This window comes from Herpailurus yagouaroundi, unplaced genomic scaffold, assembly GCF_014898765.1.
Source record: "Herpailurus yagouaroundi ecotype Mexico unplaced genomic scaffold, PumYag 196, whole genome shotgun sequence".
Lineage (NCBI taxonomy): Eukaryota > Metazoa > Chordata > Mammalia > Carnivora > Felidae > Herpailurus > Herpailurus yagouaroundi.
The window spans coordinates 36,498,820-36,513,499 of NW_024412427.1; the positions used below are offsets into that span (position 1 = coordinate 36,498,820).

The following is a 14,680-nucleotide window of genomic DNA, read 5'->3' on the forward strand; positions in this document are numbered from 1 at the left end:
CATGGGAATCCTCTGGGACAGTGCTCCTTGTTATGTATCTCATAGGGGTTTGGGTTATACAGGTATATACATTGATCAAAACTCAGCAAACGCACACTTGTGCATTTTGTTGTATATAAACCTCACAGCAAAAAATAGAAAATAAACACACAATTAACTGTAGTTAATATCATGCCATCAAATTGCTCAGGGGACGTATGTTAATGTCTTCAACTTACTATGAAATGTATCCAAAAAATAAGATGGGCTGACCCATGGAGGGATGGATATATAGATCACATGTGATAAAAACAAGCATTGTAAAATGTTAAGGGTAGAATCTAGGTGGTAGGGAGAAAGTAGGTGCACTACTTGAAAAATTTCAAATTATGAAATTTTCCATAATAAAATGTTGGAAGTAACAATAAGAACAATAATAATTCCTGTGTAATCAGGCGGTGGTACTTAAAATAACTTAGCTACAATGCTTAAAACAGTTCTGGAACCCAGGAAGTACTTGATAAATAGTAGCAGCTACCATAATCATCACCATGTTCATTTAATAAGTACTACTTTAACCTCCAACACATTTTGTCACTTCCCCATGCCTACAATCACTTTGGTTATCACAATTAACCCATCCTACAGATGGGAGATTACAGAGCTTCACAAGATCACCCAGCCAGTAGGAGGCAGCTTCAGAATGGCAGATTGCAAATTCCTCCATGTCCAGAGCAAAGGCCACAGTGCTTGTCCCAGGGGTGAGTCCTGGACTCATCAACCTGCTACCTTCTGTGTCTGAGGTCACAGTGGGGGAAGAGTTTGGAGTGGCCACCCACAACTTCCAAACAGACAAGGTGGGTGTGGTCCCCAGCACACAGCCTCTGAGAACCCCAGCCCCACAGAGTTTCTTGAAAGAGCTAGGGCTCCAAGTCTGGAACTTGGTCTTCATGCCGACAAAGTCACCTTGGCTGCCACTGCATGAGACACTGGGCAGGAGAGCACTTTATTTTAGTGGCAGTTTATATGCTGGCAGGACATCCAGCACCAATGTCTAGGTGGCTTTCCTCTGAACAGGGAGAAAGAAAACCTCATGTCAAAAACCTAAAATGACCAGGAGAATAATTAACCCATATCTCTCAAAAACTAGCTGAAATTATAAACAACCTGTACACACACTTACTCAAACACTTACTCAAACACACACTTACTCAAACAGCAACTAGAAACAGTCATCTGGTACTAAGTCCAGATAAGGTTTATAAAACCATTTCAAGTTAAGTCTGCTTATTTTTAGAAAGAGAATAATAAATACTTTGCCTGTACTCATAAGCATGTCCCTTGCCTGGGACTGCTTTGGTGCAACTGAACTGAGATTTAACACATGGCTGCAGTCCTGAAAATTCCCCCATGGCTTACATTTAACCACACATCTCAGCAGGCCAGACCAAGCCCAGCTCTCAGATCACTTAACACTGCTGACCATTAACTCAGTGTGGATGGGGGGTGTCCAGTTAAGGGGGTATCCTTGGAGTCCAGGCACACCTGAGGCAGTGACAAAGGGAAAATGGTTCATCACTGGGCCAGCTTATCTCCAACAACCAGTTGGTAAGCCCTTCTACCCCCACCCACAGTCTTAATCTTTTACTAAAGAATCACACATTAATCAAGCTGGGCCAATAATAGTAATGAACAGTGAAGCCAGTTTGTTTGTTAGAGCAGTGTTCCTCAAACTCAAGTGTGCATAGGGGCCTGGGGCTCTGCCTCAGTTGTCAGCATGGGGCCCAAGGCTCCCAGGGGGCAATGCTGCTGGCCGGTGGGCTGCATGGAGGCAAGAGGTTTATCTGTACAGGCTCATGGAGAGACAGGTCAGCAAACAATGCAGGCACTGGTAAAAGCTGGGACAGCCGAGGGTTGTTGAGGTTGGGGGATGGTAAGGTGGTGCCCACCAGGAGCTGCAGCAGATTAACAAACATCACTTTGCTGCATCCAAAAGTCAATGAGTACACACTTACCAGGTTTGATGAATTTGGTCTGTGATAAAACCTGAGTCTGAGAAACAAACAGAAAACTAGGGATGCCCAGTAGTCCCCAAGTCACCGAAGTGGCAGGGGAGTTATTGCCGCTCTCAGGCCCCCTCCTTCCCTGAACACTCCTTCTACCATGACCCCCTCACTCCTACTGCCCCAGCCACAGGTGTTTCCTGGACACCTGTGCTTATTAAGAGTCCCAGGTGGGCCTGAGAATTCTCCCCCCAATCTTGGCTACTCCTTCTTGGCAACAAGACCTCAACTCCAATGTCACCTTCTCAGACTATTCAGTCTAAAGTGGCCATCCAGCCACATGCTACCATGTATTTGGGGACTGTTTGTTACTACAATATACCCCAGCCTGTCCTGACAGATACAATGGCACTCAGTGAAACTTGTTGAATGATTGGACGAGAAAAGTCACAAGCTGCCCACAAGGAGAGTGATCACTAGTTGATGGTGAAGGGTGCGTAGTGATAAAGGTCATACGACTTAGATTCACAGTGGGTCTGAGATAGCATTGTAAAGGTAACTTTAGGCTTAAGCAGAGGGGGGCTTACCCCTTGGAAGGGGAAACCAATGCCCTGCAGTGACTGACCACAGAGATCCCTGAGCAAGGCAGTTCCAGAAGGAGGCAGTGCTTTAGGAAGCCAGGTTACTATTCCTGGACACAGGGTTCCTTCAAACCCTCAGCATGCACACAACATCCCGAAAGGTGCTTGACACATAGAATGTGTGGAACACTTATCTAAAGATGTCGGGAGGACCCCTCTTGAAATGGCTTGATCTTATTTATGGTGCCACTCTCAGAGCACTGGGAGAAAGATGCTAATTAGACTCATTTGTTAATTCCAGCATGTATTTTATTCAGTTTGCATTCATGTTTACTTTCCTGGGACCAGAGAACATTTCCAAAGCTGAAACATGCCCCTTGATACTCAGATGACCTCCTGCTCAGAACCAGACAGAAGCACACAGCACTGTGGCAAAAGCCTTCCCATGCCTTGAACATTTGTCATATTTGTGTCCAAAGACCCAGTTCTTTTTGTGGGAACCTAACAGCACCAAGTATTACTGAGGTGAACAAGGGCAGCCCTCCCCCAGGCCGGGCAATCTTGCTCCTATAAACAGCCCATCAAAAGAGACCCTGCTGGGCACTGAGATGCTGTCAGGGGATACACAATACCTGTAGGTGATCCTCACTTCAGTTCCAGGCTCGTCCCGCTCCCAGATCAAAGCGACGCTCTCTGGGGACTTCCGAACATGCTGATCCAAGCAGTTGACTGCACAAAAACAGGTTTTACGGATGTTACACTTGGTGCTTTTAAAGTTGGATAAGGGGAGGGTTTGGTTTGCTGTGGCTTGGGCTACTCTCCACTGAGGTGGACCCTACCATCCTCAAAAGCAAGTATTCTACTTCCTTGCAGGAAAGGTGATTTGTCAGAGCCTGCAAAATGAAACTACCAGTACACAAATAGGATTTCACATGTGCAGGGCGATCTCTTGTGAATACTCTGAAGCAGGCACTTCATCTCTGCGGGCCCAACCCTGGCCACACATGGGCGTCACCCAGGTCACCCCCAGGGACCCTGACCCAATTAGCTCCATGGTTTTCAAGGCTCCCTGGGTAGTTCTAACATGCAGCTGGGGCTGAGCACTGTAACCTGAGATGCTGGAAAGAATGCTTAATGCAAACAAGCCGCCCGATTCAGTATACAGTTCATGCAGAAAGCTCTGGAGTCTGCTGGAGGTGCGACCCAAGACAAGGATCCATATCCCTTCTCAGATGTCCAGCCAGTACCCTACAAACAAGCCTCTACTCCATGTGATGAAATGATGGAGAAATGTCATGCTCATTTTCCGGAAGGTTCTGCTTCCCACCCCCTCTGTTACCCAAGCTCAGATCACATGACTGCCCACAAAAACAGAAAATCAGTTCTGACGATTTACTGTAAACCTGAAGATTAGTAAGATCAGGTTCATTTGCTAACATCCTGTTCAGTACTCTTGATTTCAAGGTGAGCTTCGATCTGCCTGGTTCATGCAGGCGCCCTTTCCTATCAGCCCTCACAGCCAGATTTTCATTACTCACTTCTCCTTCAGCAGGAAAAACAAAAACCACAAACAGCTTTTGGGGCCAGCAGGCCTCTGCCAACCTGGTCTTCAGGGTCACCCCAGTGTTCAGGCATATATATATATATATATATTTTTTTTTTTTTCTTTTGAGTGCAGTTACTTATCTTCTCCAATTCCAAATCATCCCATATAAATGGGACATGCATTATCTACCATGTTTAACTCACAAGACTATAATTGGGATCAAATACAAAGACTGAATGTTGAAGTGCTATTATATGAATGCAAGGTACTGTTATCAACTGATAATACCATGCAGTGAGCTACAGGGACTTTAATAAATATTTCTTGCTGAAGTAACTGTTCTGACAAAAGTTATGGGAGCCGATGCTCATAAAAGATCATGTGATTCCCATAATTCTTGACAGGGTGAACCCACACAAAAATATTTACATACTTTAGTTGCATGTGCTGAATTACATTTTCTCCTTCTTGGGTTATTTTATCTATCATTTACTCTTATAATAAAAAAATTTCAGGGCTACCTGGGTGGCTCAGTCAGTTAACTCTTGATTTCAGCTTAGGTCATGATCTCAACAGTTCATGGGTTTGAGCCCCACATGGGGCTCTGCACTGACAGTACAGAGCTTGCTTGGGATTCTCTGTCTCCCTCTCTTTCTGCCCCTCCCTTGCACCCGCATGTGTGCATGCTCTATCTCTCTCCCTCTCTCTTTCAAAAATAAATAAACATTAAACAAATTTTCATTTGAACTTTCTGACTCCTAACAGGTATACAAGTTATACCTCAAAAATTTTAATAAACAAAGATAGAGGTCATCTGGAAAAATTATTAATACTATTAGTACTTACTGATGCAGGAAAGTTCTTTAAATTACTAGAAAAACAAAAGAGAAGAAGTGCCAAAAAAATAGCAGATAGAGGGGTGCCTGGGTGGCTTAGTCGGTTAAGTGTCCAACTTCGGCTCAGGTCATGATCTCACAGTTCATCAGTTCGAGTGTCGCGTCAGGCTTTGTGCTGACAGCTCAGAGCCTGGAACCTGCTTCAGATTCTGTGTCTCCCTCTCTCTCTGCCCCTCTCCCTCTCTCCCTCTCTCTCTCTCTCCCTCTCTCAAAAATAAATAAACATTAAAAAAAAAGAGAGAAAAAAACAGCAGATAGAAAATGCAAAAAGAAGTCAAACTGAGGAGATTGGTGGCAAAATCTGGGTTTGCACAATAAACCTGACCTCAGTGTGTGTATGTGGGTGTGTGTGTGGGGGGGGGGGGGGGGGGGTGTCAATTAGTCCAAAATTTAGAAATCAAGAGTTTTCACACAAAACCACAGATTTCTGGCTTCTCTCGAACAATCAGCAGATGAGGCCACATCCTCACCTAGGAACTAAAGCAGTGACTGCCCCCTCCCCAGGAGGGACTTAACTTTTCTCACTCATACCACCCACTTCCCCACCCCCCAACACCAGCCCACCACCCCACCCTCCACCCATGCTTCCGGGCCCTGAAGGATTTAAGTGATGAATCAGGAAGAAGTGACCCTGGGAAGGTCACAACAAACCTGAAAGTGCCCAGCTGAGAATCCACAGACTGGGTTACAGCTGTGCACTGTGTGGGGATGGGTGGTCCAGCGGGAGGAGGGGGCTGCTCCCATGTGCACATGAGTGCTCACTGGCCCCTGGCTGTTCCAGGCATCACAGGGGAGCTAGTTATAAGAGCAAACTCTAAGCCTCACACCAAACCTGCCCCACAGAAGACCCCCTGAGATGTGTGCACACTGAACCAAGAAGCCTGCTCTAAAATACCTTCTCCCACTCTGAGTTTGACCCTTTGTGTCACCCTGAAAAGTGGGCAGCTCAGGTGTAGCCTAGAAAACAGTTACCAGGTGCTCTGGGTGGTCTAGTGACCTGCCCAAGGCCACAGTGGAAAAGGCCACAAACCACACATGATGCCTCACCCAGGATTCATCTCCCAGCATTGCTTGTTCCCACAGCAGCCAGGGAACCAGGATATACGTCTCATCCCATGAGTGATGGCCCAGCTTCAAGCCAAGACCCTCACAGCCTCAGACCCCAGCAGGGCATCCTGCACCTGGTTTATACCAAGCAAAAAGGAAGAGCTGCAAAAAGTAGAGGAGAAATATCTGCCACAGGATGGACACTGGGAATCCAGGGTGTGGATGAGTGGCCAGTGAGAGCAGCCATGTATCCCCATCTTCCTGGGGCTTATGGATGGCAGGAATCCAGGCAGGTAAGCACTGAGCCCCAGGTGCAGTATCCCCTACGTGCCTTCCCTGCACACAGGGAGTGTTCAACAAGCATCCGCCAAGGCTGCGCATGATCTACCTCTCACTGCTGGCCATGTTGAGTCTGGTGAGCTCCTTCCTGCTTCTGGGCCTTTGTGCTGTTTCTCCTTGCCTGGGGGACACTGTCCCATTGTCCCCACTGCTTCCTTTCACCTGGTGCCCACACTCGCGCAGGTCTTGGCCTACATGTTCCCACTCTCACTAAGCACTTCACATCCTGTGGACCTCATGCCTCCCTCTAACTTTTCCTGAGATGTTTACACTTGCTGCCCCTCTGTAGGCTGGGACCCAATGTCCTGTCAATATTTGTACCTGTGCAGCCTAACCCATAGCACCGAGCAAAGAATTACCATAGCTCGGAATGATGGACAGACCATTCAAGTCCTCAGGCTGGAGGGTAACACTGGAGTCTAAAGGACACCAGGTTAGCTCCACCCTTAAGGAAAGAACAGACCTCTTGTCTTTGTGGCCTTATCCCTCAGAGTCTCTTTCTAATCTAAACTAGCACTTCTGAATCCTCCAGAACTCCCAGAGGGCTTGTTAGCACAGAGATGGTGAGGCCTCACCCTGAGTCTCTGAACAAGCAGGTCTGGGTGGGCATGAACATCTTCACCTCTAGGAAGATCCCACTTGCTGCTGCTGCTGCTGCTGCTAGTGGTGGTTCAGGACCCTGCCCCAGCAGATAGATGTGAATGCATACATCTACACACAATCTATTCTAGATTTGGGATGGGTGGGCGGGGGGGCCTTTCTTTTCCCTTTGGGGACAGGAGTAATTAAAGATTCAGGGCACCTGGGTGGCTCATTCGGTTAAGTGTCCAACTTCAGCTCAGGTCATGATGTTACAGTTCATGAGATCAAGCCCCACACCGGGCTCTGTGCTAACAGCACGGAGCCTAGAGCCTGCTTCATATTCTATGTCTCCTGCTCTCTGCCCCTCCCCCACTCACATTCTGTGTCTCTCTCTAAAAAATAAATAAACATTAAAATTTTTTTTAAAAATAAGACTCTCTGTAAGACATCTGGCCAGACCTTTGCTGGATGGCAGCCTGGAGTCATGTGAAAAACCCATGCTCTGGTATCTGGACCCTGTCCAACCACTCACTAACCACAGACAGTGCTTTGCTTATCTAATTTAAATCTTGCTTTCCTAATCCATCATGGGGGTAATGGCTCCTGATTCAGAGAGAAGGTAGGAATTAAAGGCCATTTGAGGGTTTCCTGCATGGGGTCAGATGGTTCTGCTGTGTCCCCAAGAGAAGCACCCTCCACAGCTGCCCTAGATGATGCTCAGATGACACAAACACATACACAAAGCACAGCTCAGGGTCTGAGATGATAGTGGTCCTAAAATGCCATGTATGTGTTGGCTTTTAACACATGTGTATGGTTCCTGCTATTGCCTTCATTGCAGGGAGAAAAAGAAAGAAGGGGGATGGGAGTGAAAGAAAGGAAAGTCTTTCTTCACATTTAATTTTTTTATCTGAGGCAGGGGAAGGGGCAGAGAAAGAGAGGGAGGGAGGGAGGGAGGGAGGGAGGGATAGAGAGAGAGAGAGAGAGAGAGAGAGAGAGAGAGAGAGAATCTTAAGCCGACTCCACGCTGAGTGTGGAGTCCAACATAGGGCTTGATCCCACACCCCTACGATCATGACCTGAGCAAAAATCAAGAGTCAAACGCCAACTGAGCCACCCAAGCACTCCCCCTTCTCCACATTTAAAAACAAAGCTTCTACCAAAAGAACTGGGCAGTGGGACAAGAAAATTCCATTTCCAAGAACAAATGGGCAAGGACTTAGGTCGATTTAAGGCTCAGCTCAAACACCACCTCCTACTAAAAGCCTTTTCCAATATCCTAGCACACAGTGACCTCTCCCTCCCTGTCACTCTATGGCTCACACCATTTAATGCTTACTTACCTGCCCAGTGGTCTCCACTCTGGGACATAATGCTAACTCTGCAAAATCCTCCCCCATCTGGGTCACAAGTCCCTGAGGACAGGGACCATGTGCCTAAGATTCATTTATCACGGGGTTGGGGTGGAGGGGCGCTATCATAATTCTCTCCTTAGCAGCTAGAAAAATCTTGAGCAAGTTACCCCAGTGTGGATTTTCTCACTTATTGATTTGTGGTTCGTCTCCTGGGCAGAATGTATGCCCTGTGGTATTGGCGTGGTTTCTGTACTGTTCATCACTGTGCTTAAGTTGCAGCCTTCATTTCCACATCTGTACAATGGGAAAACCAACCACCTCACACTGGTGTCATGAGGATGAGATGAGAAGAGGCTCCACCATGTTCCTAAGTACAGATCTACAACTCAGGCCTGACACTACTCTGCAAACAGATAAGCAAAGCCTGCTGGTGGTTCATAGGTTTTGAGTTGTGTTTTTTTTTTTTAATTTTTTTTTAATGTTTATTTATTTTTGAGAGAGCGAGAGAGAGAGATGGAGCACGAGCAGGGGAAAGGCAGAGAGAGAGAGAGACACAGAATTGGAAGCAGGCTCCAGGCTCTGAGCTGTCAGCACAGAGCCCAACTCAGGGCTCAAACCCATGAGCCTTCAAGCTATAAGATCATGACCTGAGCCTAAGCCAGCTGCTTAACTGACTGAGCCACCAGGCGCCCCTTGAGCTGTGTTTTTTAAAAAAGATTACAATAGGATTATCATTTCCATTATAAAGATGGCACACACTTATGTAGGGATTTTCAAGAACTCTTGTCAGATGTTTAAGTACATCCCTCCCCCTCCCCAACTTTAAGTGAACCCACATACGGAAATTCAATTTTTTAATCAAAAGAAATGAGGGAGTTAATATTCACAAAGGGATTCACAATGGGTTTTCTTTAAATAGAAAATCTCCCTGGCATATTTTAAGAGATTACATCAGTCATAAATTATATTTGCCAATTTTCCAGAAGCATCTGCTATTTAAAGTAAGTTGTGCATCTGACAACTGGGAAGGATTCAGTGTCTTCAGGAGGACATTCCTCCTAAGACCTGGGGTTAGACTTTCATTTAGACTTCCTTGAAAGACTTCAGAAAAGTTACTTTAACCATTGACAGAAAAGTGGACCACAGAAGTGCAGCATCTTCCATTCTCAGTGTGTCTGTCTTCTGAATTAGGAGAGGTGCAATTGTAAAGAGGAGAAAAGTATAGCAAAATGGTTTCCACAGCTGCAACTCATGCTCCAAAAAGCATCCAGAAATCTCTGGATTAAAAATAGTTTTTCTACACCCTTGCTTAAAAGTAAGAAAACTCATATTAAAAAAAAAAAAATCTGATTCATTGGGGCACCTGGGTGGCTCAGTCAGTTAAGCGTCCAACTTCGGCTCAGGTCATAATCCCACGGTTCGTGGGTTCGAGTCCCTCATCAGACTCTGTGCTGACAGCTCAGAGCCTGGAGCCTGCTTCCGACTCTGTGTCTCCCTCTCTCTCTCTCTGTCTTTCCCCTGCTCGCACTTGTCTCTCTCTCTTAAAAGTAAATAAACATTTTAAAAAATGTTCAATAAAAAAGTTTTTAAAAATCTGATGCAGAATTTGGTGTTCAGAAAACAGAATTTAGTTGTGTGTTTTGCAACCAACACACATCATTACCCTCCAGTTCTGCATTTGCAATTTCCTGACATCCTGAGTTTATATGCCACAGAGCAAAAACCTTAATCTGTTGAGCCCTGCAAAAGACAGAGCCAAATTTCAAAGACTGGTAAGAATCCTTTTTAGATACTAACCCTTTATCGGCTATGTCATTTGCAAATATCAGAGGGTAAGTGGGTATGGGGATGGGTGAAATAGGTGATGGGGATTAAAGAGTACACTTATCATGATGAGCACTGAGTAATACATAGAATTGTTGAATCACCATATTGTACACCTGAAATTAATATAACACTGTATGTTAACTATATAGGAATTAAAATAAAAAACTTAATTAAAAAAAGAATCTTTTTTAGAATCAGTTTTAGGTCTTGGCTTTCCACAGAAACTTGAAAAGCAGTTTTATGTAAATGTAATAGAAGCAAATCAGTGAAGGCTGGATACTCTATCTGCCCTGCTCAGGGGTCCTCTGACACCATGACCCCACCTGACACTCTAGCTATCCCAGAGCCCCAGGATGGACTTTGAGAGCCATGTCGGCCACCAGCCTGTCTTCCCAAGCCTGCTTCCCACTTATCCAAGACTGATCCAATGCAAACTCCCATGGTCTTAACAGAAAACGTCATTCCCAGTACCACTGCTGAAGGCCAAGTTCAAGGTCACAGGCTTCCCCATAATTCATTAATAAATAACAAAAGCCAGTGATTGGGTACAAGGTCTCTCACTTCTCACTTGCTGCTAACCACGGCCCCAGGTGTCCCCAGGTTGTTCCCTCCTGGTCAGAAGAAGCCTAGCAGCTTCTGCTTTGGTCTCTGAAACCACTGGTCATCAGCATTCCCCAGGCCCAGCAACATGCTGTGACAAGCCCTGTGTAGGTGCGTTGGGCCACAGTTCCAGCTGAGCCCAGCCTGCAGTCATCCCAGCCTAAGCCCCAGACCTGGGACTGAGAAACAAGGCAGATGCAACAGCCCAGACAGCCTTCAGGAGCAGAAACAAGTCATCCCCAACAGGCCTTGTCCAAAGCCCTGAGCCACAGAATCTGCAAGAGTAATGAAATGGTTGCTACCTTACGCCAGTAAACGTGGGGTGGTGGATATGCAACAATAGTAATTAGAACAGAGTTTGGTTATACACTATCTGTACTTTACAGAGGAGGAGATGCATACAAAGAACAGTAAGGGGAAAGTAAGGACTCAAACCTAGGTGTGATTCTAGACACACCCAGGACCACTAAACTGTACTGCATCACTCATATACCATTTTTGTTCGTTCAGCAGAGTCATCTCCAGGACACTAATCCCATCCTGCCCATTTCAAAAGTGCCTTCATCTGCCCTGGTTTGGGGTTGATAGGTCAGTGGTTCTCCACCTTGAATGTGCATGGAGGGCTTGTTATGGCAGGGCCCCACTCACTGGGGTTCTGATTCTGACAGTCTAGCATGAAGTCTGAGAACTTGTGTTTCTAAACAGTTCCCAGGTGATGCTGATACTGCTGGTCTGGGGACCACACTTTGAGAACTGCTAGTACAGTTCCTAGTACCCTGAAGGGGTAATGGCAGTTTTGAGAGAAATGCACCTTTGGAACAAGCCATCATTGTGCTATCACACAGACAGATCAGGCCAAAACACCCCCACCCCTTCCACAACTCTCTAGATGGTACTCAGGGCAGCTATGGCCTGGCCTGATCCTCTTCCATAGTGTCACCTCTGTGATTTACAGACACTGGCAAAGGACAGAGATATCCCAGGCAGATGAATGGGTGGGCATACACACTGGAGGAAGGAAGCTTCAAAAAGCTGTCTCTCTCCATAACAGTTTCCTGAAGCTCAGCTGCTGGCTAGGCAGCCATAAAGGAGAAATAAGTGAAGGAAAAAGAGGCAGAAGAATTCCTGCTCACCACACCCAGCCGTGACTGGCTGAGGTTCACCAGGCCCTAGGTACCTGCCCCACAAGGTCCATCCTCACTCTCTTATCAAAGAGTAAGAGGCTGCAAGTGCACACAAGCTAACCATGAATGTTTACACCCACTTCAGGCCTTCCACGTCCAAAAGCAGCCTCAAGGAGCTGCACTTTATGTACCTTCCTTCTGTAAGTCACTGTTTTCCCCTTCAAAGGCACATTCCACCAACTCTGCAAACCTAAGGGTTTGGTTTTTTTTCCCACTTAGTTCAAGGACACTTGTTGCTGATTCAATTTTAGAGAAAACACTTAGCTAGTAAGTGACTCATTTTGATTAAACCAGCAAAGTAATGTACAGTATGAAAAAATATATATATGGTCCAAAGTTCCCTTAAGTTTCTTTGCTGGAAAAATAATTGCCAGGCACTACCTATAATTTTAAGACCACTTCAGAATGTAATAAGTTAAAATCATTACTACCTATTGATCACCAATAAATGCTGGACTGGTCCATACTTTCTGGCACTGTGTCCTGACAACCAGAGTAGCAGGTGGGCATTATCACTCCCAGTTTGCACAGAAGGAGACTGAGGCTCTGAGTAGAAAAACTTGGTGGAGCTGTGCCAGACAGCAGATCCAACCTCCAAGTTCAGACCCTGGCATGGCCCTGCGGTGAAGACCTGAAGGCCCTTTTCTTAAACACCTCCCAGAGCCCATCTAACTCCATATTCCCAGACAGGAGGCAGCCCCTCTGACCACCACACCTGCCTGCAAGTCCCATCCTGCCCCAGCAGACCAACACCAGGCCTACCCTGCCTGGCCACTACTGCCTCCAGTTCCTGGACCTTCTCCCCTTGTGGTATGGGAACACAGTGTTCCCAATCCCAAATCTTAATGAAACTATAACGGATTCAATCTCAGCAGATACGAAACTGGTTAATGGGGTCTCAATCACCACCAGGTCTGAAGCAAGTCGTGGGTCTTCCGGGTGCAGCTGAAACTGTCATTAGGAGACACCCATTCCATCCTTCCCACCCACAGTCCCAGAAGCAAGGAAATAACCGATTCCTACTGTTGGCTCAGGATTTGTTCCTACCCGAATGCCTTCCACTCCTATGTTTGTTTACATGGGTAGTTTCTCCCCAGGCAAGTCGCTGGGCCCCGCAACTGGCGGTGACAAGTCAGACACTTATCGGTTTTTGCCTCCCCCAGGGATAGGAGCGGGCAAGTCCTGACGGACACCTCTGTGCCCCATAACCTACACCCCAGCCTGACACATAGTTCGCCCGCAACTCCGCAGGCGCGCGCTCCGCAGTGCGGTGGAACCAAGTAGTTAACTCTGGAGGCAGTGGAGACAGGAGCCGCGCTGGGACAAGGCCAGCTTTTGGGCGACTCAAGCTCATGCCCGGAGGTCTCCACAGGTGCGTGCGGAAGCCGGGAAGGTGGAGTCGGGGCGCGGGGTTGCAGTGGCAGTTGGAGCCTGCCGGGCTGGGTAGGATGGGGCGGGGATGGCGAGGCGCCACAGTTGAGAGCTCGACTAGCAGAAGACTGGAAAAAGGGCCTCCCGTGGGGCCTGACCCGCCGGGCCGGGGACGGCTGGGCCCGCCAGTTTCTGTCACGTCCCCTCGAGACGCGTGAGCTAAAGGCGCCCTGGGTCCCCGGCAACCCACTCACCAGACACGTTTAACTGGCCTCCCAGGAACCAGCCGATCTTGCCGCTGCTGAAGTCACAATCCCAGACGGTGTGATAGGGGGTGTCCCACACGAGCATGTCCCGCGCCAGCTGCCCCCAGAAAGCGGCGGGCTCTCGGGCCGCCTGTGCGATTTGCGCCTGGTATGAGCCGGGCTGCGCTGCGGCTGCGGCGGGGGCGCTCACCCCGCGTAGCGGCCTCACGGGCTGACCCGAGCGCCAGCTCAGGCTGCCCAGGAGTCTCCCCAAGCTGCGACCCAGCCCGCGCGCAGCCATCTTGCCCGACGCCCGGAGGCACTCTTGAGCCAGGATCTGAAGCGGAGAGCCAGGGGCGCCCTTTGGTGTCTCCGCGAGCCCCGCCCCGTCTCCGCCCTCCGGCCACCACCCACTTCTCGGAGCCCGGGTCCTGTAGGGACCTGCCTCTCTCCCGGACCTGCGCGGGTCCCACCCTTTCTTCTCCGGCGTTTGAGAAGGGGTCCGCGGAGGAAGAAGCGCTGGGGCATGCATACGAAAGAGAGGGCCGCTGCTCTCGCGGGACTGCGATGCCACAGCCCCCCCTCCTGTTTCTTCGCTCCCGTCCAGACTCTGGGCATCAGGCCAGGATGTTTTGGTTTCAGTTTGTGGGTCTTCAGGATCTGAGAGCTGCGCCACGAAAAAACAAAACAGAACAAAACAGCGACCTGTTTGCGTTGGGGGACGCAGGCTCCCAGGCAGTGGCTCCCGGAACCGTCTGCAATAGGAAGGAGCCAGCGCAGAATGTGACTGGTGGAGAGAAGCGCGCAGGTGGGTCCGAGGACCACCAAAGTTAGGTCGTTTCAGCATCTCATAGGTTGAAGTCAAAGTATTAATCCCTTTGTGTACCCTTGAGAGTGAGCCAGTCACCCTGCCAGGCTGGCCCATGCCCCACCCCCCAACAAACACACAAGCGGCTCCCGTGGGCCAAATGGGCTGGTTAGTGATCCTTGGGCCAGGACCTTGGTCCGGAGTCTGATGTTCTTATCAGCCAGCTGCCGGCCTCAGCCCTCGCGGAGGTCACCTGCTAAGGGGAGGTGAGCGAGAGTGTAACAGGGAAGCAAATGGCCTACTAACCTTGGCTGATT

General features: G+C 48.2%; 1 protein-coding gene across 2 annotated transcripts in view; it reads right to left on the minus strand.

The window, feature by feature from the left end:
• ACSS1 (acyl-CoA synthetase short chain family member 1) overlaps positions 1 to 14,478 on the minus strand; it is a 61,741-nt gene extending 47,263 nt beyond the window's left edge. Inside the window, exons 1-2 of one of the 2 annotated variants that reach the window (XM_040447900.1) lie at positions 13,565 to 14,478; positions 3,196 to 3,292 (exon numbers count right to left, since the gene is read on the minus strand). In XM_040447900.1, the coding sequence (XP_040303834.1) occupies positions 3,196 to 3,292; positions 13,565 to 14,402 (935 nt within the window). In that variant the 5' untranslated portion in view covers positions 14,403 to 14,478. The remainder of the gene's footprint in view (positions 1 to 3,195; positions 3,293 to 13,564) is intronic. The other variant, XM_040447899.1, reaches the window with a different exon arrangement.
• Between the last annotated feature and the right edge of the window lie 202 nt (positions 14,479 to 14,680).